Source organism: Sceloporus undulatus, chromosome 10, assembly GCF_019175285.1.
Source record: "Sceloporus undulatus isolate JIND9_A2432 ecotype Alabama chromosome 10, SceUnd_v1.1, whole genome shotgun sequence".
NCBI lineage: Eukaryota > Metazoa > Chordata > Lepidosauria > Squamata > Phrynosomatidae > Sceloporus > Sceloporus undulatus.
Genome location: NC_056531.1, coordinates 9,655,672 through 9,676,559, shown reverse-complemented (window position 1 = coordinate 9,676,559; position 20,888 = coordinate 9,655,672). Strand labels below are relative to the sequence as shown.

Sequence of the window (20,888 nt, the reverse complement as noted above, 5' to 3'; positions counted from 1 at the left end):
GTCTCCCAGGGGACCCCTCTGGGCCTCCTCTAACCTATGACACCATGATATGGTGGCTGCCCTGCTCTTCTACAGGTTTTATTTCCCCTCTCATTCCATTTCTAAAAATTTGAAATCTCTCTCCTAAGTCTTGGAAGAATAGCATTAAGCTAAAATATCCTAGTATTTTTGGTCTCACCCTTTTGTCTTTAGCTCCACCTACCGTGGGAATGTGACATACATACCCCAACATCTCTTGAAAATGAATTTGGCCATTTGGCTGAAGAAGAGTTCCCCAACTGTATTCTGGTCCCTCTTAAACAGTTGGTGGTATCCGTTTTCAGAAGGGAACAGCATTGTTACTGACTGGAAGAGGCTATGGTTCACTGTTGAACAGGTAGCTTTGCGCTTAGAAAGTCACAGGTACAGGCCTTGGGAAAGTCATTTTTTAGACTGCATCTCCCAGGGTCCCCCAGCCAGTGCCATTTCTGCGAAATCTGTGTGGAACCTGTGGCCCTCCAAATGTTGCTGGATGCCAGTTTCTATCAAGTCCTGCCTGCCCCAGTGGTGGGGATAGTGGCAGCAATAATTCGCCAGTCTTCGAAGGACCACAAACTCCTGCCCCTAACTTAAAATGCCACTTCCCATTGGCAGCCTGGTCCCTGCCAGATCTCTTGGACTACCATTCCCATAAATGCCAAATAGCACAGCCAGTAGTCAGGGATTATGGGCACTGTAGTCCAAGGCATCTAGAGGGCTCCAGGTTGCATATACCTGGCTGTACTGAATGGCTATATTTAGTTTAAGGCAGCTTTTAAATTACCAAGCCAAGTCCCAGAATATCAACAAGATCCAACCTCTGTCCTTTCTTATTCATAATTGCCTTTCAGAAGCCAGGACAAGAAGATGCCATCTGTTAAAAGTAGGGAAATGTGCAGGTTCTGGCATGCTGGCTTCCTTTTTGCATGCCTTTCTTCTACACTGAAAGAGGAGTGGTCGCTTATTCACATCGTGGCACACAACTGCAATGAAAGGATCAGGCACCCGGAGGATCTGGCCATGACATTCCCGATCTCTCTGCCTCTACAAAGGGTTCATTCTCTGTGAAATGTGGGCTCCGTGGGGAGAGCTGCTGATGTTGGAGGGTTGCATTATATTACACCACTAACGCTTTTTCCTCTGGATTATGGCTGGCAAATGTAGGGCACTGCAAGCAAGTGAGAGATCTCTGCTGTCAGCCTCTACTGCTGTGCACCATTAAGGAGCCTGTCTGAGAGATGTGCCTTTATGTGTTCAAAGGGGATAAAGTGCAGTTGGTTAAGCTATTTACATTGCCTTTTAGCATGCAATCTTCTTTCTAAGATGCAGGGGAGATGAGGTCTAGTTTAACCATGATGCTCCCAGAGTTATAGAACAGGGTCTCTAGCATTAGGTGCCCTTGCAATGACCTAAATATCTGGAAGGATCGGGAGTGTGTGCTCACACTGTGTTTGCCTGGGCTCATTTTAAAACTCCTTGTAATTTTGGACCATGGGGGATGCATTTGCATTGCATGTATGTAGCCATGTGTCATGCGGAGGTGTACCTCAAAGCATACACTTGGCTTAGAGTGCCATATAGAGTTTGTCTATGAGGCAGCTATTTTGAAGGAAAGACTGCTGTTTCATGTTAGCTCTCTACCCCAGCAACCTTCAAGGTATTCCCAGAGGTCTCTCAATGGCTATGGTTCATGATGGTTATCCATTATCTCCAGTATGGGAGGAAGGTAGAGTGCCTCACAATGTCATTTATTGGGGATTAGGGGTGGGAAGGAGCTGTTTCCTCATATTATTTCCATATGTGTCTATTTGGAATAGAACACGATCCTAAATAAGCCTTTAGTGCATTACGGCAGAGCTCTTATGTTCTTGAAGGTTATTTTGGTCCTTTTCCTCCTTTGTCTATAGTCTGTGTCAGCAGGGGTGAACTACGCAGTCTTCCAAATAGTGTTAAACTGCAACTCCCAACATTCCTCTCCATAGGCTACGTTGGCTAAGGCTGCTGAGAGTTGCAATCCAGCATCATCTGGAGGACCGTGTAATTCTCATCCCTGCATGAACTCATAAGGGCTGGCTTTTGAGGGATTGTGGTTGAATGAGTTGAAAGGTCTTTATTAATGAAGTTTCTTTAACAGAAAATGTGGTACCAGAGGCAGAGGTAACATGGAAAGAATAGGGATAGGTTCTGCACCAGAAAAAGGAACGTGCTTTACCAATGTTTTTATTCAAAACTAAGAAAATGCACATGAAACAATAGGGTCAAGTAGCGTGGCGTAGTGGTTTTAGTGATCCTCATTAGTGATGAGAACTCTTGCTTCCTAACACAAACAGGTCATTGTGCATTAGTAATCTTATGGCTGCTACCAGAGTCCAAATATGGACGCTGATGCTGGGAGCAAAAACTAAAGCCAAAGAGAGTTTACTATGTGAGGCCAGGGCAAAATGGTACTAACTCTCCCACCCCATTCCACATACAGAAGCAAAGTGGACGCGCAGTTGATTCTCACTTCCACATTGGTAACGGGATAAGGTTCTCTCACATACCTGAAGGTAACAGCCTTGGCTAGGGAGTGCAGCACAGACCATGCTACATGCACAGCTCAGTTTTCCAGTAGAGGAGAATGACCAGGGGACACTGGAGATACAGTAGGCTAGCATCCATGGCTCTCAGACATCTGGTGGTCAAGCCACTTTGCCTAATGTTAGGACTGCCCTGGCAAATAAGCTTTTAATCAGAGAAAGTTCCAGCTGAAATGTGCAGGAAAAGAAGATCTGTGGCAAACTATTTAAGGCATTATTGTGATTAATTGTGAGGCATTTGCTAGGTTTTGTTAGAGTGATGCACAGAATGACACTTGACAGGCTGTCAAACTTCCATACAATAATGCCTTGTGGTTATTATTTTTTTACATTTTATGCAGGAAGTGTTGACAGATATGCATAGTTTAGATATATAGCCTAACTTTGTTGTTAACTTCCTTTGAGTCAACCCCAGCTCATGGTGACCCTAGGGATGAGACATCTACAAGACCCCCTATCCTTCGCTGCTTTGCTTTGATCCTGTAGGTTATGGCCTGTGGCCTCCCTAATTTAAGTCTATGCATCTGGCATGCGGTCTTCTTCTCTTTTTTCTACCTTCCCTAGCATTATTGTCTTTTCTGAAGAGCCATGCCTTCTCGTGATGTGACCAAAGTATGACAGCCTCAGTTTCATCATCTTGGCTTCCAGGGAGATTTCAGGCTTGATCTGCTTCAGGACCCATTTGTTTGTCTTTTTGGCTGTTTATGGTATGCCCACCACTACACCTCAGATGAGTTTATTTTTATATTTTTTTGTGGGTTTTTCGGGCGATGTGGCCATGTTCTAGATGAGTTTATTTTTGACGTTTCGCCAGTATCTGTGGCTGGCATCTTCAGATAATACTGGCAAGGAAGAGAGTGGGTATATATATACTGTGTGACCCTGGGTAGGGAGGAGTGATTCCCATGTTAATCTGTGTATTGTCTATATACCCACTCTCTTCCTTGCCAGTATTCTCTGAAGATGCCAGCCACAGATGCTGGCAAAACATTAGAAATAAACACTTCTAGAACATGGCCACATAGCCTAAAAAACCCACAAAAAACTATGGATGCTGGCCATGAAAGCCTTCGACTTCACAGTTTATTTTCTTCTTATCTGCTTTCTTCACTATCCAGCTCTCACATCCATACATAGTGATGGGAATACACTGGATTGGACCATTCTAACTTTAGCGCTCAGTTGTGCATCTTTACATTTTTCCTAGTCTTCTTGTTTCTTGACTGCAGTTTCCATTCTGATCAGCGTTTGCTCCAAGGTATGGGCAGTTCAAATCAAATCCTTTAATGTGGAACAATTCTTGTACTTGTTGTATTCATTATTTGTTTGTTTAATTTACATCCTACCTTTCTTCGGCAAGAGACCTAAGGCAGCTTTGTTTTCTGTTTTAATTATATTTGTTTTATATAAGTTTATTGTAAGTGGCCTTGAGTCCCATTCATGAGAGGAAGGTGGCATATAAATTCAATAAATAAAACAAAATCAATTGGACACTGAAACGGTTTCCCTTCGGTAGACCAATGAAACCCTTAGGAGAGGGCAATTGAAATTCAGTACATCTTTAGGGCTTTTCTGAAGCAGGGATAGGCAAGCTTCAAGTTTGACTTTGCTTTTTATTAGAATGCTGAGATTCGGCAACTGGAGCCTGTCTTCCCATACACAGAAACACACTTCTGGTTATCCCAACCTTCTTTATTTCTGCAGTATAGTTTAGGTTGTAGCATGGTGTAGTGGTCTGAGTGTTGGAAGACAGGGTTTGAGTCCTTCCTCAACCATGGAAACCCACTGCAAGTCACAGTCTCTCAGCCTTGAGTCCCTTGAGTTGGGAGAAAAGGAGGTATAAGTAAATAAAATCATTGTCATCATCATCATCATCACCTTCACCATCAGCAGCAGCCTGAGAGGCCATGGCAAACCTCCTCTGAACAAATTCCACCAGGAAACCCCTGTGCATCATCATAAGTCAGAAATGTCACAAAACAACAACAATTTAGGGCGGAAGGAAGTTGTTTTGTTGTTACTGTTGGATCTACGTTCAAATTCTGCTATTCATAATTCATGTTATATAGGATTAAAAAAACACATCACAAAATACAGAGAAGATATTTGTATTATGATGGCACCTTATATATGGATGTTGTCAAAGCTAGGATGGCTTGGATCTGGTCAGTAACCGTAGCTGGGAGATCACTAGGGAATTATCATGTACATTGTCCTGAGTGCTGCTGTGAAAGATAGGCAGGATAAAATGTCATTACAATAAAATACAGTGCAGAATTATGGGACAAAAGGTATCTACCACATAGATTAAAGCATAACACTTAAACTGGATGATCAGCATAAGCAGCCTTTTCATGCTACACAGTTATAATGCCATGATTCTATTTTAACTGCCCTGGTTCTCTCTTGTGGAATCCTGGGATTTGTAGTTTAGGGATGGGTTTTTAGAATTCTCACCCAGAGATCTCTAGTGACAAACCAAACACCAGGATTACCTAGTGTGAAAGGACCCTAGGAATGGAGTAGAAAATGACAATTGACTGGGACAAATTGATAACATTTTCCAGTGTATGTATATGTCACTTTTCCTAAACTGTGCTCAAAGCAGCCATAAGGACATCAGCAAATCTTCAGCATGTAGTTGTAACAAAGTCATAAACATGTCAAACATACTTCAGCTACAATTTTGGTATTATGGTCTATGGCATAACTTTATGTATACTTAGCTACATAGCAGAGGTATTAAGGAACCCTGTTGGTGGGTTGCAGAGATGCACAATGGGACTGAACAGTCCTCAGCATAGTTAGCAAAAACAAAAGGTGTTTGGCATAGTTTGGAAACAGAGAAGCAAGAAGGTGCTTCTAGTGTAGGACGGGAGCAGGGGTTGCTTGTTTGTGCAAGTTCTTTGGTTCATTCGCAAATAAAAAAATTTGTTTGCTGCATGTATTTATCTTTTTCTCCCTGCCCACGCTCCCCTACCACAGGGGTATATGGCTTGAGCAATTCATTGCTGGATACACCATGGAAGAAACTCCAGTATGGAAAGCAGCTCTTCGCGGATGTCATCAAGCACAGCCAAGACCTTACAAAGGAAGATCTGGTGCAAGAGCTCATCAAAGTGATGAACAACCAAGAACCGTAGGGCTATGTATCTTGTTGTAACTCATGATCATTGGGGGGGGGGGGGAATCTGCATCTCCTCTAAATTTGCACTTTGCTGATAAATTATGACTATTTGGTGGAAACTAAGGGCCTGAGCAGACAAGCCAAAATAAAGCTGCTTTGGGTCACTTTGGAGGTATGCTGTTTAAATGCTGCATGCGTCCTAAGCAGCTGGAAGCCACGCCAAAGCCATGCTCCAGTCCTAAGGACTGGAGCACAGCTTTGGCGCAGCTTCGGGCCTTTTAAAATGCATGTGACCTTTAAACAGCATACCTCCAAAGTGACCCGAAGCAGCTTTATATCAGCCTGTCTGTTTGGACCCTACGTTTTGTTTCTTCAAAGAGAGAGCTTGTGCTTTCCCTGCAGGAATGCACATGACCTGTAAGTCAAATGCAGCTCTCCATTCATTTTTGTGGACCATAGATCACTACCCTCTCACATAATGGGGAAACAATGGGGGGTTTATTTGGACAAAAAAAGGGAAGCCTTCAGGAGTAATAAGTTATCCTCTAGAGCAAGACATGCAGCCTTGCTTTAATAAATGTAGCATTACTTTTTTAAAAAAGCTGGAAATGTGATTCAGATCATAACTTGGTTTTCAAAAAAGATCTCCATGATATTTTGAAAGGAAGGAAGATTGCAGCAGGTCCTGGAGAGCGTACAATTGTCCCCCAGTCTTGCCAAAGTTGCCCAGCCTTTTTTGTTGTTGTTGTTATCAATCTAGGTTTATTGGGCATTACTAAATTCTTTCCCAGCAAAACTTCCACAGTGGCTTGTATCAGAGAACAGGAACACAGAAAATACTTTATATCAAGGCAGAGCATGGATTTATCAAACTATGTATTATCTATACTGATAAGTCTGTCCTAGCCTTACCTGGAGATTGCAGGGATCAAAACAAGGACCATTTGTACACTGCTAGGAACCTAGGCCAACTCACTGTGGCCTAGTTCAGAGGTGACAGCAAAGCTATGGCATCTTCTGCTCTTCTCACACAGTCTAACTCACTCAACTCTCTAGTTTAAGGAAACAAAGAGTAATATTTTTGTTGTAATTTAATTCCCATCAGTCCTGGCTACTGGAGAAGCATTGTGGGAACTGCAGTGGGAACTAACAAAATCCAGATGGCTATGGTTACCCAGCCCAGAGTAAACCCTCCTTTACTGCAATGTCCAAACTGGGGGACGTGATGGTTTGCACAGACTGTAGTTTGTCTCCAAACCACTGCTGGAGACTATGGGCCCAAACAAAGAGGCCAAAATAAAGCTGCTTCAGGTCACTTTGGAGGTATGCTGTTTAAATGATGCATGTATCCTAAGAGGATGGAAACCACACCAAAGCCATGCTCCAGTCCTAAGTGCTGCTTTGGCACAGCTTCTGGCCTCTTAAGATGTATGTGTCATTTAAACTGCATACCTCCCAAATGAAGCAGCTTTATTTTGGCCTGTCTGTTCGGGCCCTATGCTTTTATCTAAAGTTTCTGTTCTGGGGTGAGGGCCAGATTCAGTTTGTTTTCATTGCATATGACTGCAAAATATGGTTGCTCGGTCAGGCAGTGACTGAGGAATTGGGGTGAGTAGGCAGGTAGGAATTTTATTAAATTATTTTTATTTGGGAAAAAAACTTTTAAATGCAAACAGAAAATTTACAGCTGTTTCTTTGTTTTCTGTATTTATGTGTGTAATGTTTTGACTTAGCCAGGTTCTTCGGTTTATAATTTGAACTGAGAAGCAAGGGTAAATACAGAGAACAGGATGAGTGCTGGTTCCAGCTGTCACACTCTGACCTTTGTCTGTATCATCTTTATTCCAGCTTTATGTGCAGTGTAAAAATCTTTTAGTTGTACACTGCTGGGAATCCAATGGGAGGTGAAAAATATCCCCAATAAACAAATAACTGGCTATGTGCAATGCCATCTTGCTGTCAAAGAGAGAACCAAGATCCTATGTAGTGTTAGCATACACTAGTCTAGTTACACAGTATTACACAACTGACTGTGTAGCAAATGATGTGGGCCTGAGTTCAACCAGTTAAATACGCTAGCTCCTCATACCCCAAGTTTGCTTGCAAAAGATTGGCTACCCAAGGGATGCCCTTCCACAACTTTTGAGTAAGCACAGAGTGCATAACATAGAAAAGCTAAAGTCATATTAAAAAGGTGCCCCCAATTAATGAAGTAGTAGATTCTAGCCTGTTTTGTATTTTATTGCAAGTTGTAAATCCATGGATGGCAGATTTCATTTTAAAAGGCTGTCTGTGTGTGCATGTGCATTCATGCGTGCACAGGCACACATGTGCCTTCAAATAGCCTGTTAACTTATGGAGATCCCATGAAGGGGGTGTATGAAGCGTTTTCTTAAGCAAGAAGTATTCAGGGGTGGTTTTGCCAGTTCCTTCTTCTGAAATATAGCCTATAGCACCTGGGATTTGTTGATGGCATTCCTTCTTACTCCTGTTCAAAGGGTTTGGGGTGTTGTTTTTTTCTTCTTCTAAGCTGAAGTCTGCTGGAACATGTGCATGAATCATTTGAGGATTTAACACAAAATCTCTGTTGCTGCTCTTGTTACTGCTGCTAAAAAAATCTTGACACTATGTGTTTTGCTTTAGAACTATTGTTTTATTAATATGAAAATTTACATAAGCAGATAATGAATTATTTATTTAAGCTTGTGTGATTTTAAGATTCTTTTAATTGAATGACAACGCTAGTAAATGTAGTAGAGCAGGAATGTGGGAAAACACAGCTTTGCTTGTTTTCTTCAAAGCAGGAGCAACAATGTCATTTGCCAGAGTAATATTTCCTTTGTTATAAGGTTTTAGGGGTTGCAAGACGGGCCCTAAATCCAATTGTTAATCTTAACTAGAGGCGACCTATTGAATCAACAGGATTTACATAACTGTTACTATTGAACAGTTGATTTAGTAAGTCTACATTAGTTGAGAATAGCAAAAGGATTTAGGTCCATGTCTGCCTTCAACATATTCTGAGACAGAATGTGGAAAGTTACATTTTGGACTACAGCTGTAAGAATTCCCCCGCCAGCTTGGCCAGTGGCCTTAATGTGGGGGATTATGGGAGTTCAGGTCCAAAAAGTAACTCTAGGTAGGGTATGTTTAGGCAGTGACCATCCTGGGTGGTCAGGGATACGAGGGTAGGTCTCTCCAGCCAAGCTGCTGTCTGCATGCACATGCAGGCATGCACACACATACACAAGATGAGGAGTGATGCCTGTTCCCTGTGTTTTCTCTCTCACACATCAGAATTTCCTCAGAGATAGATGCTTTTGCAATCAGACTTGCCAATTAAACCTATTTATACCTTCTAGTAACCAGTCATAAAACAAACCATACTAAATGCAAGCTATGAATATGAAGAAAATTGTGTACTATGACAAGCGGATTTCTTTCACCACTTGGAGGAGCACAACTGCTTGCATTTTTTGCAAATTGTTTTAGGGCTATTTATACCCCGCTCTTCAGCCCTAAAGGCTCCCAGAGCAGCTTACAATTATTATTATTATTTTAATGTTGTAAGCTGCCCCAATTGCCTGAGTGCAGATGGGGTGGGATATAAATTATTATTAGGGTTATTATTAGATGGTTCCCTGCCCTCAGGCTTACAATCTAAAAAGACACGACACAAAAGGAGAAGGGTGGTGGGGAAGGGGATCGGGTCCAGCAGTTCTTCTCTCCCTCTGAGGCCTGGAGCAAGGCAGACAGACTGGAGGGAGGGCTCTGTTTCTTAGTTCAGGCCAGGCCCAATGGAGCTAGGCCTGCATCTCTCTCTCTATGGCCAAATTGCATTTCTCCTTCCATGGCTGGATGGCACCAAATGAACTGGAGGGAGGGCTCTGCTTCTTAGAAGGCACTATGTGGAAGACAGGGGTCCAAGTAGCAGTATATCATGTATGGGCTGTGTGTCTCTCTCATTGAGCTCCTGGGCTTCAAAATTTAGCCTTTTACCACTGTGATATATCCAAATAAAATGATGGAAAAATCTGTAAAGTGTTTCTTGACAGCATCAGAAACATCTTGAAGGAACACAACAACAGCAAATGCCAAATTAACTTTAGTGACTTTGGGTAGTATGCACCTTGACTTGTTGCATCCTTTTTGTTCTCTTTCTCTTAATGAAAAATCTCATGCACTTGCCCAGCTGGTATCTTATCACAGCGGGTTCTTTCAAGGTATATGTTCCAGATGTGTATATAGTGGAAAGCACATGGTAGAACAGCAGCCACATGTCACCTTCATTTTGTTTGTCTTCTGTGTAGGCAGTTGCCAGACCCAGCCATTGAAGATCAGGGAAAGGACTACATCCTTCCCATCCTGAACAAGTATGCAGCTGTATGTGTTCGTTGCCCAGATTATGGAACCAGGTAAAAGAGAAGGGAAAAAAAGAACTCCTTAGAAGTCACAGTCCAATGGTGGGGGGATGCCAAAGACAAAGGGTGGGACCCAAAATACCACCATGTTTTATCCTAAAACTCTTAACTGCTTGTAACTACTGGGGAAGCACCTGAGCCTTCTTGAATGCAGGGGAAAACATACAAAAGCCAAAAAAAACAAACCAACACCCAAAGAAGTTTTCACTTGAGGAAGGCATGGCCATCTGAGGAAGGCCAGAAAGTCAGAGTTGCGACTCCAGGAGGGCCAGATGTGGCCCCAGGGTCTTTCTAAAAAGAATTGATTTGAATCAACTACAGTAAATAAATCCTCAGACTTCAGTTTTGTTCTACTAGTAGGCAGCATAATACATTAGAGTAGGAAAAAGAAGAGCCTTGTGCCATCTTAAAAGGTGACCAAAGGTACTGTGCAAAATGAAGTCGATGGCTTTCATGGCTGGCATCCATAGTTTTTTGTGGGTTTTTCAGGCTATGTGGCCATGTTCTAGAAGAGTTCATTCCTGACGTTTCGCCTGCATCTGTGGCTGGCATCTTAAGACCCACAAAACCCACAAAAAACTATGTATTGTGCAAAGCTGCTGAAGTAGAACCTCGTCTACAAAAATTCACACCTCAGTAAAAGGTTCTATAGTTGTAAAGATGCCATAGGAGTCTTTTATTGTTGTAGCAGCACACAGCAAAAAAAATAAATCCATCATTTCTCGATAAATCTTTGAATTTACCCTGGTGTAAATACAATGGCATGTGTGAGAACAGAGCTGGATTACTCTGATGGGGAATTAATTTGGGAGTAAATGAGTGAATGTGGCAAGGGAAAAACTAATTTGCAGAAATCATTATAAAGAATTTTGTATCAGGGTTGTTAAGACTGCGAAGAGCAGTTTTTTAAAAACATGTTCTGATGGTGGAAGCTGACACTAGCGCCTCTGGTCAAAGGAAAGATTGGAGAGGTGAGTTACAGTAAAGTGGATGTGGGGGGCATGCAGCCCATTGCGCATCTGATGTCATTTGAGCCAGCTGTCGCTTTCTGATAGAATTTATTTCCAAGCTAGGTTTGCTCTGAATGTGACAATTAAACCTTTCGCCTTAGTCTTTCTTCTTGGTTTTTCATGTCTTTTCCTTGTGTGTCCCCCTGAAACATTTTTGGAACTTGCATCAATGATGATGATGATGATGTTTATTTTTTTATATACCGCTTTTCCAAATTAGATCAAAGCGGTGTACAACAGGAAGTACACCAGTGAAGCAACACCAAAGCATCTAACTCCAACAGTGTGAAAACAGGAAGGGAGGACAAAATCATTGTTTGCTCCTTCCTTTTTGACCCCAGTGATATTCCTCTCTACCCACCTGAAATTGTTTTTCTGTTTACTGCATAAAATAGGGACTGAAAAATAAAGGAAGAATTAAAAGCCCAGGAGATGGTTACACGAGACCATTGTATAATCTCATTCTTCCCTTCTTTTTCTTTTCAGGACAAATACAGTCATTCTCATTGATGCAGAAGGTCACGTCACTTTCACTGAGCGCACCATGCTAAATGCAGATGTCGACCAATGGAAAACGAGCACCTACCAGTTCAAACTGCAGATTTAACAGCTTTTCTGTCTGAATGGGTCACTAGAAAATAAGGAAAGAAACAAAGAAGAGAACAAGCTATTGAATTCTAGGGGTGGGGAAGGCTTGGTATTAGTCTTCACAGAGCAAAATGCTCGTTGATGTTGCATAAAACACCCTGGCAACCACCAAAACCTCTCTCTTTTTTGCACAAAATCCAAACCCAGAATAATTCAGACAGGAGATTTTTGCTGTGTTTGAGAAACAGAGCCCAATTTTTACAAGTGACTTTCAAATGGATTGCAGAATTGCTTGGCACAAATATTTAACTTGCTATCAGTGGGATATACATAATACCTGGAATAATCATGTCCTCCATTCAATGGGGGGAGTGGTTTTCCTTCGCCCAAAGACAGCTGGAAAACTGAATTGTGAATTAAATCTAGCATTAGTCCAATTTAGAGTAAATCTGATGAAATCCATGGGACTTGTTAATTACAATTCACTTAAGTCCTGTTGATTTCGGTGAGTCTGCCCTGGGGAAGACTAATGTTAGATTTAACTCTTGTAATGTTGGGGAGGGGGAAAGAGGGAGAGGAAGATGTCACTTTCAGTTACTGTATGTTGTACTAGTCCAGCTCCACTGGCATCAGTTCTGTGCACTCAACTACACTGAGCATAGAGAAATTTTCTTAACATCAATATGGATGGGGTAGCCTCTGCTTGCATGGAGCTCTATATATATGTTGGATGCCTGAGCAAAGCCTGTGACCATTTTTTTACCACTAAAAAAGCCCTAAGGGGCGGAGGGACGCCACCCCTTCTTCAGCTGGATCGGGGCCACAGCAACCACATGCCATGGCTCCGATCCGGCCTTTCCAGGATGTGAAAAGGAGTCACAAAAACCTGGAAAGGGTGCGATAGCCATGGCGGTGCAGCTATGCAGTGCTCATTTGGCCTTGCATTGTATGGACGCAGCACCGGAGGAGCGCAGTGATGCCGCACACCATGTGGAGCCTTAATGGTCGGTGTGTACGGGGCCTAATTCTGCTAAAATATCACAAGCAAATAGTCAAAATGCTTTGATCTTAGCTGTCACATCAAATGTTTCTAAGGTGAGGATTTCTTTAAAAACCAGTCTGCATCCCTTCTGCTTTTTAAGCAAAGGGAGAAAACATTTGAAAGGAGGTTGGAACAGAGGGACTCCCTTTCCCATCATGGCGATTGAATGTATCGCTTTGCAGCTTTTGGTGTATGACTGTAGATTTTGGTTTAGTGATACATGTGATTATGGACAAGTTAGCACCTACTCTTCAAACCTTTCCCCCACAGTTACTGTTTTTGGACAGAACTCCCTGAATCCCCAAGCTGGCATAGACAGATTGGCTTGGGAATTCTGGGAATTACAATTGAATGGTGTTCAGATGGGGTTCCTTTTCTTATTGTTTAATAATTTATTAATTCCTCCTTTCTATCTAATACCCTAGTGGCATCATGCAGAAAGATGAACCTTAGACTGAAATCCTATACTCGTTTATCTGGGAATAAACCCTATTGAGCTCAATGGAATTTATTGTGAGTAAGTGTAGGATTACACTGTTAATATTTTTTTTTTAGCACAGTTGGGAAAGCCTATCATTGTTCATCATTCTACCTCCATTTCTAGTCATTATTATTTCCAGGCAACATACTGTTAAATGCTGTTGCTTGTACATGCTTTACCTTGCGTTCCTGTACATGTCTTCTCAGGAATAAGTCCCATGAGTTCAGTGGGCCTCACTCCCTGGACATGGTAGAGGATTGCAGTTTCTGTAACCCAAAACTCACTTTCTAGGGAGAGTGAGTGCGGCTTATTTCTGAGCCGAAGTGCTTAGCATTGCACTGTACAAGTGGTTATAATACACATGCCTTTATTCCTTTTTTGTTTCCTTATACAACTCTCATGTGAAGCTGATATCTCTTGCAGATTGCAGAGTAAATGAAAATGGTGGTGTTCTGCAGCAATATTGTTTTAATCAGGGAACTTGGAGAATAGTGGCTGTTGCATTTTGTATGTTCCTTGTAACTGCAGAAAGCTTACAGTAATTCTTTAACTGCTGTTTAGTTGTTGGACAGTGCCAGGAGCTTGGAGGAGTCAACAGATCCTAAAATCCAATGTACATTTTCTCTCTGCAGTGAACTGCACAGACAAGACTGAATAGTTAAGATTGCATTACTAGGATTTTTTCGTTCCTCTTCCCAGTCTGATTGCAAGATATATATTTTTTTCTAAATTACTATTTCACAAGTCTAAGGAATGACTGAAATGTTAGTCTTTCTCATCACATATGTCTATGCATATCATGGTCTGAATTTTGCTGGTTAGCAGAGAATCAATAGCTCCAGGGTTCAGGCATCTCATAGCACATGGGGTGGGCAAAATTTGGTCTGGGGACCATCTACAGGTACGTGGGGTCACTTCCAAATTTGAAGAAAAGACTCCCATGGGCTTACAGCAGTTAGTTTATGAAGTGTATGCACACATACACACAGAGGGAAAAACAAATGAGGATATGGGAACGAAGATGGTGCTGGAGAAGTTAGTGCCCCTAAGGAGAAAAGATGTGGATATCATGCATCTACTATGGTAGAAAATGTTAGCATTATGATGACAGCAGGGCATGGGAACAAATCAAGTTATAATGTACAGTGCAGCATCCTCATTCATGAAATGTGCCAGTATGTGCTGTGTCTTCAGGCAAGTGCACATCCTTAAGCATCAAGGCACATGCATCATTAGACACAAGTATATACTCTTATTTGGAATGTGTACACTGTGCAGTCATTTGTGGTGACCATTTATGTGTTCAGTTTGGGAAACACTAGTGAGTAGCGGGACCCTTGGGTGGCTTGTGACCCCCCCCCCAAGAGATTTAAAAAAAGGTGCTGGAGGGTTTTTTGCAGAGCTTTGGACTTTGACTGGGCCTTGCCTAGAGGCATGCTTAGTAGATGTGGGTTCAGAGTCCTGACAAGCTGCCTCTGGTTGTGGTTTGGGCAGCTTCCCCCTTCTTTGTGGTACATGTTGAACAAACTAAAATGACAGCAAACCCTGAACTTGGCCAAGCCTGTGCGTCTGGAAGCATAGGAAGGGTGAACCCCCCGGTGAACATTGTGCATATTTAAGCCCCATAGACTTGAATGGGGCATGGTGCATGTCCCATTTCTATTAATTGTGGTCGCCCCTCTGCAGATTTCCAAGTCTTCAGATTTCAAGTCTGCGAACTTGGAGGGGCGACTGTATTGCCTATCACTTGCCATGCATTCAGGCATGTCTTTAGGTGGGCATCGTTCTGCCTGTAGGCCACATATGACCCCTGCCACTCTTATCCCCTGCTGCCAGATTTGCTGCCTTGCTGCCCAATTTGGTATGCTGACGGCAGAGCCACCAGATTTTGACTGAAAAATAAAAGACCCCCTAAAAGTGCAATTGCCCAACATGGCAGCAATTCATCAGCTCATCTGTAACAGGTGTTGCAGCCCAGTTGGGTTGGAGGGGCATTGTCCCCCCCCCCCAGAGTTACTCAGACCATGCTATGTGTAAACCTGGAGTGCATAAATTGAGACCCTCCAGAAGTGGTTGTGCTGCAACTCCCATAATCTCTCATCGTTGTCTATTCAGTCTATGGCTGGGGGGACTTGCAGTCTAACAACATTTGGGGGCACACTTTACCCACTCCTGCATTAGAGTCTCAGATGTGCTTCCCCAGAGATGTTGATTCCAGCTGATTATGAATACAGTTTATAGTTAGTAGATAATGGAACCATGAAGTAGTCTTACCTGCTCTGATCTTTAAAATGTATCTTAAGAATTCATTCATAAAAGTAAAGATGGTTGGGAAACCACTGGCCTCCATAACTCATGTATTTGCACCCAAATGAAACATTGCCATTGCATTTCAAAGGTGAAAATGTAACTGTTTTATCAAGGTTGGGAATATGTTTTATTGCAACTCTTGGTCAAAATTGATAGGAGTTTCAGTCCAGCAACGTCTGGAGGGCCATAACATCTCCACCCTTGACCTGATGGTTTTCTTGTTGAAAGGGGAGGGGGGAAAACTGCCATGTATAAAGCACATGTTATCTTTCTGAATGTATTTAAATCTTTTTTTAAAAAAAACAGTGTCCATCTAATGTTGGTGTAGAGAAACAGTGCACTCGATCTTGATTATAGTGGTGTCATTTACAGTTTCAGTGCTGTCCCTATTTTGTGGAGCCTTAAATGGCATTCTGTGTGTTGGTGTAACTTGAACTCGAAGCTCTTAATTACTATTTTTAAAGCATCCGTAGGAAGCCTGTTGCTACACACACAACATTGTTAAGGAAGGTGAGCATGGCTAAGATGTGACCTACTTTTTGAATGACTCTTGAACACACTCAAAGTGTGGCCATTAATCCCACTAAGGACCACCGATGTAACCCACAAAAAACTATAGCAGATGAAATATTTACTTACATTTTACATTTAAAAACCAAGGCAAACAATACTCCCACGTATATAACCCTCTAGCACATCGACTCCCAAGTATACTGAGAAGGAGGTTTTACATGGCCATTAAAAAAAAGTGGCTGCCCTCAGGCAACAAAGGCTGAGGAATGTGAAATTCATAGAGTTTAATTTGCCTAGAACTAAAGTTACTTTTTTTCTACTACAGCTCCCAGAATTTCCTTCAAAGGTATCTTTTCCAAGGTTTCTCTGCCCCCAAGCTACTCTGTATTCTTCAGTTGCGGTGGAGGATGATTTCTTGTCACAGGTACAGTGGGCCCTTGGGGTTTGGGTCCAGGAGCCCTTGTGGATACCAAAATCCATGGATGCTCAAGTCCCATTACACTTGTCCCTCCATATGTGCTAGATTTAGGGGCACAAGACCCCTGTGAATATGGAAAAACCTTAAATAACAAAAACACCACCTTTTCACCTGAGAGGACACCTCTCTAGGAGTCTCTAGGTCCTCCAGTGCAACTCTGTGATCAAATCTACAAATATCAAAGCCGCAAATATGGAGGGATGAGTGTGTATAAAATGACATAGTGATTTGGTGTTTATGTCTTTTGGGAATATTTTCAACCTATGGATGGTTGAACCCCTGGATAATGAATCCGTGGATATAGAGGGCTGACTGTGCTGAAGTAAAACTTGACTGCCACTAGGTTTTAAGGTGGGCTACTGCCTGTCACTCCAGATTTTCAAAACAGGGTTTTATGTGAGGGACAGGCAACGCTTCAAAAATATGATCACCATCTGCAGCCTGATGTGGAATGGTCCAAACTTACGTACAAGGGTCTAATGAGAGGCCACGAGGCAATGTGTGTTCAATACAAGTTTTAATTCTTTTTTGATGCACTGAAATTGCAAATGATAAATATAAAACAACACCAAAAATAAAAGAAAATCCTTTTCATTTTCTTATTTTGCCACTTTTGCCTGTACACAAAATGCAGTCAATAAATGGTTTGGTCAATCCTTTGTCACAGTGTTAATTTATCCAGTTTACAGGATTCGGGACCCAAATGGTTACTACTGACTTCATTTAATGTGTCCTTAAGTTTATTCCCCCCAAAAATGCTACCTCTCTGTAATTAGCTCCTCATAGATCAGTGTCTGGTAATAAGGCACAGGTAATAATTCATCTGAATCCCATTTTCCATAGAGACATCTTGTGACTTGAGGAGATGGAGGTTCTTGACTTGGTGGAAATGGAATAATCAGTATTGCAATCAACTGAAGAGGAAGCCGCAGAAACAAATTATGAGAATGACGTTGGCCATCTTGCGCTGCTCATGCTGCGACATTTTAAGTCTGACTGGGAAAGCAAAGAGCAAGTTGAGCACTTGAAGTTGCACTCTGATAACTTCTCCAAGAAGTCAAGGTAGAATAGGAGTGTACGTCACCTGTAGTGCACATCTTTGCTTGTGTCCAACCATGCTTGTTGCTTTAGGCCAAGAGGTTTTTTTAGATTTCATAGAATCATAGAGTTGGAAGATACCGCAAGGGCCATCCAGTCCAACCCCATTTTGCCATTCAGGAACTCTCAGTCAAAGCATCCCCGACAGATGGCCATTCAGCCTCTGTTTAAAGACCTCAAAAGAAGGAGTTTTCACTATTCTCTGAGGGAGTGTGTTCCACTGTCGTACAGCCCTTACTGTCAGGAAGTTCCTCCTAATGTTGAGGTGGAATCTCTTTTCCTGGAGCCTGCATCCATTGCTCTGGGTCCTAGTCTCTGGAGCAGCAGAAAACAAGCTTGCTCCTCCTCAATATGACATCCCTTCAAGTATTTAAACAGGGCTATCATATCACCTCTTAACCTTCTTTTCTCCAGGCTAAACATCCCCAGCTCCCTGAGTTGTTCCTCATAGGGCATGGTTTCCAGACCCTTCACCATTTTAGTCGCGCTCCTTTGGACATGCTCCAGTTTCTGCACATCCTTTTTGAATTGTGGTGCCCAGAACTGGACACAATATTCCAGGTGGGGCCTGACCAAAACAGAATACAATGGCGCTATTACTTCCCTTGATCTAGACACTATACTTCTATTGATGCAGCCTAGAATCGCATTGTCCTTTTTAGCTGCCACATCACACTGTTGATTACTGCAGTAAGTTTCAAGGTGCACACTCGGAAACCAGTAATTCACACGTGGACTGTAACATATACATAGACTTTGCTTATGACTTGCTAGCACATTAGTGCTCAACATGATAATGTGTTCCCTCCCAGCCAATTCCATTTGAGAACAGTTTTGGTATATCAAGCCTGAGTACAGTGGGCCCTTGTTATCTGCTGGGGTTTGTTTCCAGGATTCCCCATGGATAACAAAATCTGTGGATGCTCAAGTCCCATGAAATACAATGGCATAGTGAAATGGTGCCCCTTGTATAAAATGGAAAATCAGTATTGGATATTTGGAATTTATGCTTTTTTTGAATGTTTTCAAGTGTGGATGCTTGAATCTGTGGATAAAATATCCATGGATAAGGAGGGCCAACAGTATTATTATCACTGACATCCTTAAAGCAGGCCTTTGGCACAGAGGTATAAGGCCCATGAAATACAATGAAATACAATTTGAAGTACTGCTAAGTGAAGTGTTAAAAAATCCCCTTTGAAGAGCATTCCTCCAATAAATATAACCTGAAGAGAAGAGGCTACACAAACTCACTAAGTCCAGAGTCTAATGTTGGCTACTCCACTAATACTATAATTATTTATTGTATTTCATCCCCTGCTTTGCAAGGGCCAGTGTTTTATGCGTTGTTTCTTTTTTATCGTCACAAAAATCCTGCCATGCTGATTATGCATAGGAAGAGTGACTGGCCAGAGATGTGGGACACGAAATGTGGAGATGACACCTGAGTACTATTTTCAATATACTCCCTCAGTGTTGTATCAATGTTAACTGTAGGGTGGGGAGCTCCATAATCTTCTCCGCTGTGTATCATTGAGAGGTCTGGACAATAATTCTAATTCCCAAGCCGTCTTAGAACCAAAAATTCAGCCACATGAAAATCTATCAGTAGGTTTTGTATAGCTTTGATACTCAGTCTTTGGTGACATTCTGGGTCTCTGTACAAAATGTGTCACAAATGGTGAGCGATCATAGTAATCCATGTTTTCTGTGCAAATCATTGGCAAAGGTGCTAATCTGAATCTCCGAAGTCATCAAATATTAATAGTTGCCAATTTGGATCATTCTAACTTCCGTGTTCAGTTGTATATAGAATCATAGAAGAGACCCCAAGGCCATCCAGTCCAAACCACGTCTGCCATGCAGGAAGTCACAATCAAAGCACCCCCGACAGATGGCCACCCAGCCTCTGTTTAAAAACCTCCAAAGAAGGAGACTCCACCACTTTTCAAGGGAGTGTCTTTCACTGCTGAACAGCTCTTACTGTCAAGAAGTTCTTCCTAATATTTAGGTGGAATCTCTTTACAATGCCAGTGGAGGGAAGAAAAATTTTAAGTGAATGACTCCAAGGTCACTCAGAGAGTGACTAAGTGTGGAATCTGAAGTAGGTCAGACTTAGTTTCTGAGATGCAGGCGGCTGCTGCATTGCAGAAGGTCCTGGGATTCGTAGTTTGTTGGAATACCAGAGCGCTCTGACAGAGAAGACTGACTAGCTCACAAAACGATAGATCCCTGGATTCCACAGCATTGTGCCATGGCAGTTAAGGCAGCGTTAAACTGCATTAATTCCGCAGTGCAGATGCAGCTGTGGTCCAAAAAAGTAGCTGTTTTGTTCTAATTGGGAGAGTGAGCCAAGAGATGCAGTACCTTTAGATAGGGAGTTCAGGTTCCAAAAAGTAACTCCAAAATGAAGTCTGAACTACTCCATCTGCACACTTCCAGTGCTGCAATTTCATTGTACAAACAAGATTGTAAAAAATGCTGTTGCCTGTGACCTGAATCAAGATAATAGTGTGTGTGATCATGTGTGTTTTAAATCCTACAGTATGTGCTAAATTAGATTACCAAATGCCAGAACGTTTGCATTATCATGGCACGTTGCTTTGTGAATAGCCACAGTACTTTGCATATATTTGCAAGACAGTCCTAAAACCTATCAAAGCACAGTGGACTGAGATAGAATGAGGTGAAAGTACCACTCCAGCACAACTAAATACCCTAAAGACACCAGATCCTATAATCAGCCCTGGTTAGTACTTGGATAGGAGACCCCTAGATGACAAGGAAATTGAAAAAGTTAAAGATTTCCCCTACTTTGGATCAACCCTCGACCAGAACAGCAACTGCAACCAGGAAATCAGAAGACCAAGACTGGGAAGAACAACTATGAAAGAACTAGACAAGATCCTAAAGTGCAAAGACAATAAAACTGAGCACTAAGGTGAGGATCATCCAAGCCATGGTATTCCCCATCCCCATGTACTGTATGGATGTTAAGGTTGGTCAGTGAAGAAAGCAGATAAGAAAAAAATCAATTCATTTGAGATGCGATGCAGGAGAAGAGTGCTGAAGATACCGTAGACAGGCAAAAAGACAAACAAATGGGACCTTGAACAGATCAAGCCTGAACTCTCCCTGGAAATCAAGGCCCGTTCTGCATGGGCCAAAAGTATGTGCGCGGCATGTACTACGGTTAGAAAGGGGCGTCCTTTCCGGATGCCCC

The 20,888-nt window shown here is 42.2% G+C and overlaps 2 protein-coding genes across 8 annotated transcripts in view; both read left to right on the top strand.

The window, feature by feature from the left end:
- Positions 1 to 11,912, top strand: part of TANGO2 (transport and golgi organization 2 homolog) — a 96,701-nt gene extending 84,789 nt beyond the window's left edge. For all 4 annotated transcript variants that reach the window (XM_042442091.1, XM_042442092.1, XM_042442090.1 and 1 more), the window contains exons 7-9: positions 5,583 to 5,736; positions 10,035 to 10,139; positions 11,642 to 11,912. In XM_042442091.1, coding sequence (XP_042298025.1) covers positions 5,583 to 5,736; positions 10,035 to 10,139; positions 11,642 to 11,762 — 380 coding nt within the window. In that variant the 3' untranslated portion in view covers positions 11,763 to 11,912. The remainder of the gene's footprint in view (positions 1 to 5,582; positions 5,737 to 10,034; positions 10,140 to 11,641) is intronic.
- A 154-nt stretch (positions 11,913 to 12,066) lies between these two features.
- DGCR8 (DGCR8 microprocessor complex subunit) overlaps positions 12,067 to 20,888 on the top strand; it is a 65,430-nt gene continuing 56,608 nt past the window's right edge. For 2 of the 4 annotated variants that reach the window (XR_006100906.1, XM_042442085.1), the window contains exons 1-2: positions 12,067 to 16,513; positions 17,411 to 17,629. The gene's annotated coding sequence lies outside the window, so the exon portion shown is untranslated. The remainder of the gene's footprint in view (positions 16,514 to 17,410; positions 17,630 to 20,888) is intronic. The other 2 variants (XM_042442086.1, XM_042442089.1) reach the window with 2 other exon arrangements.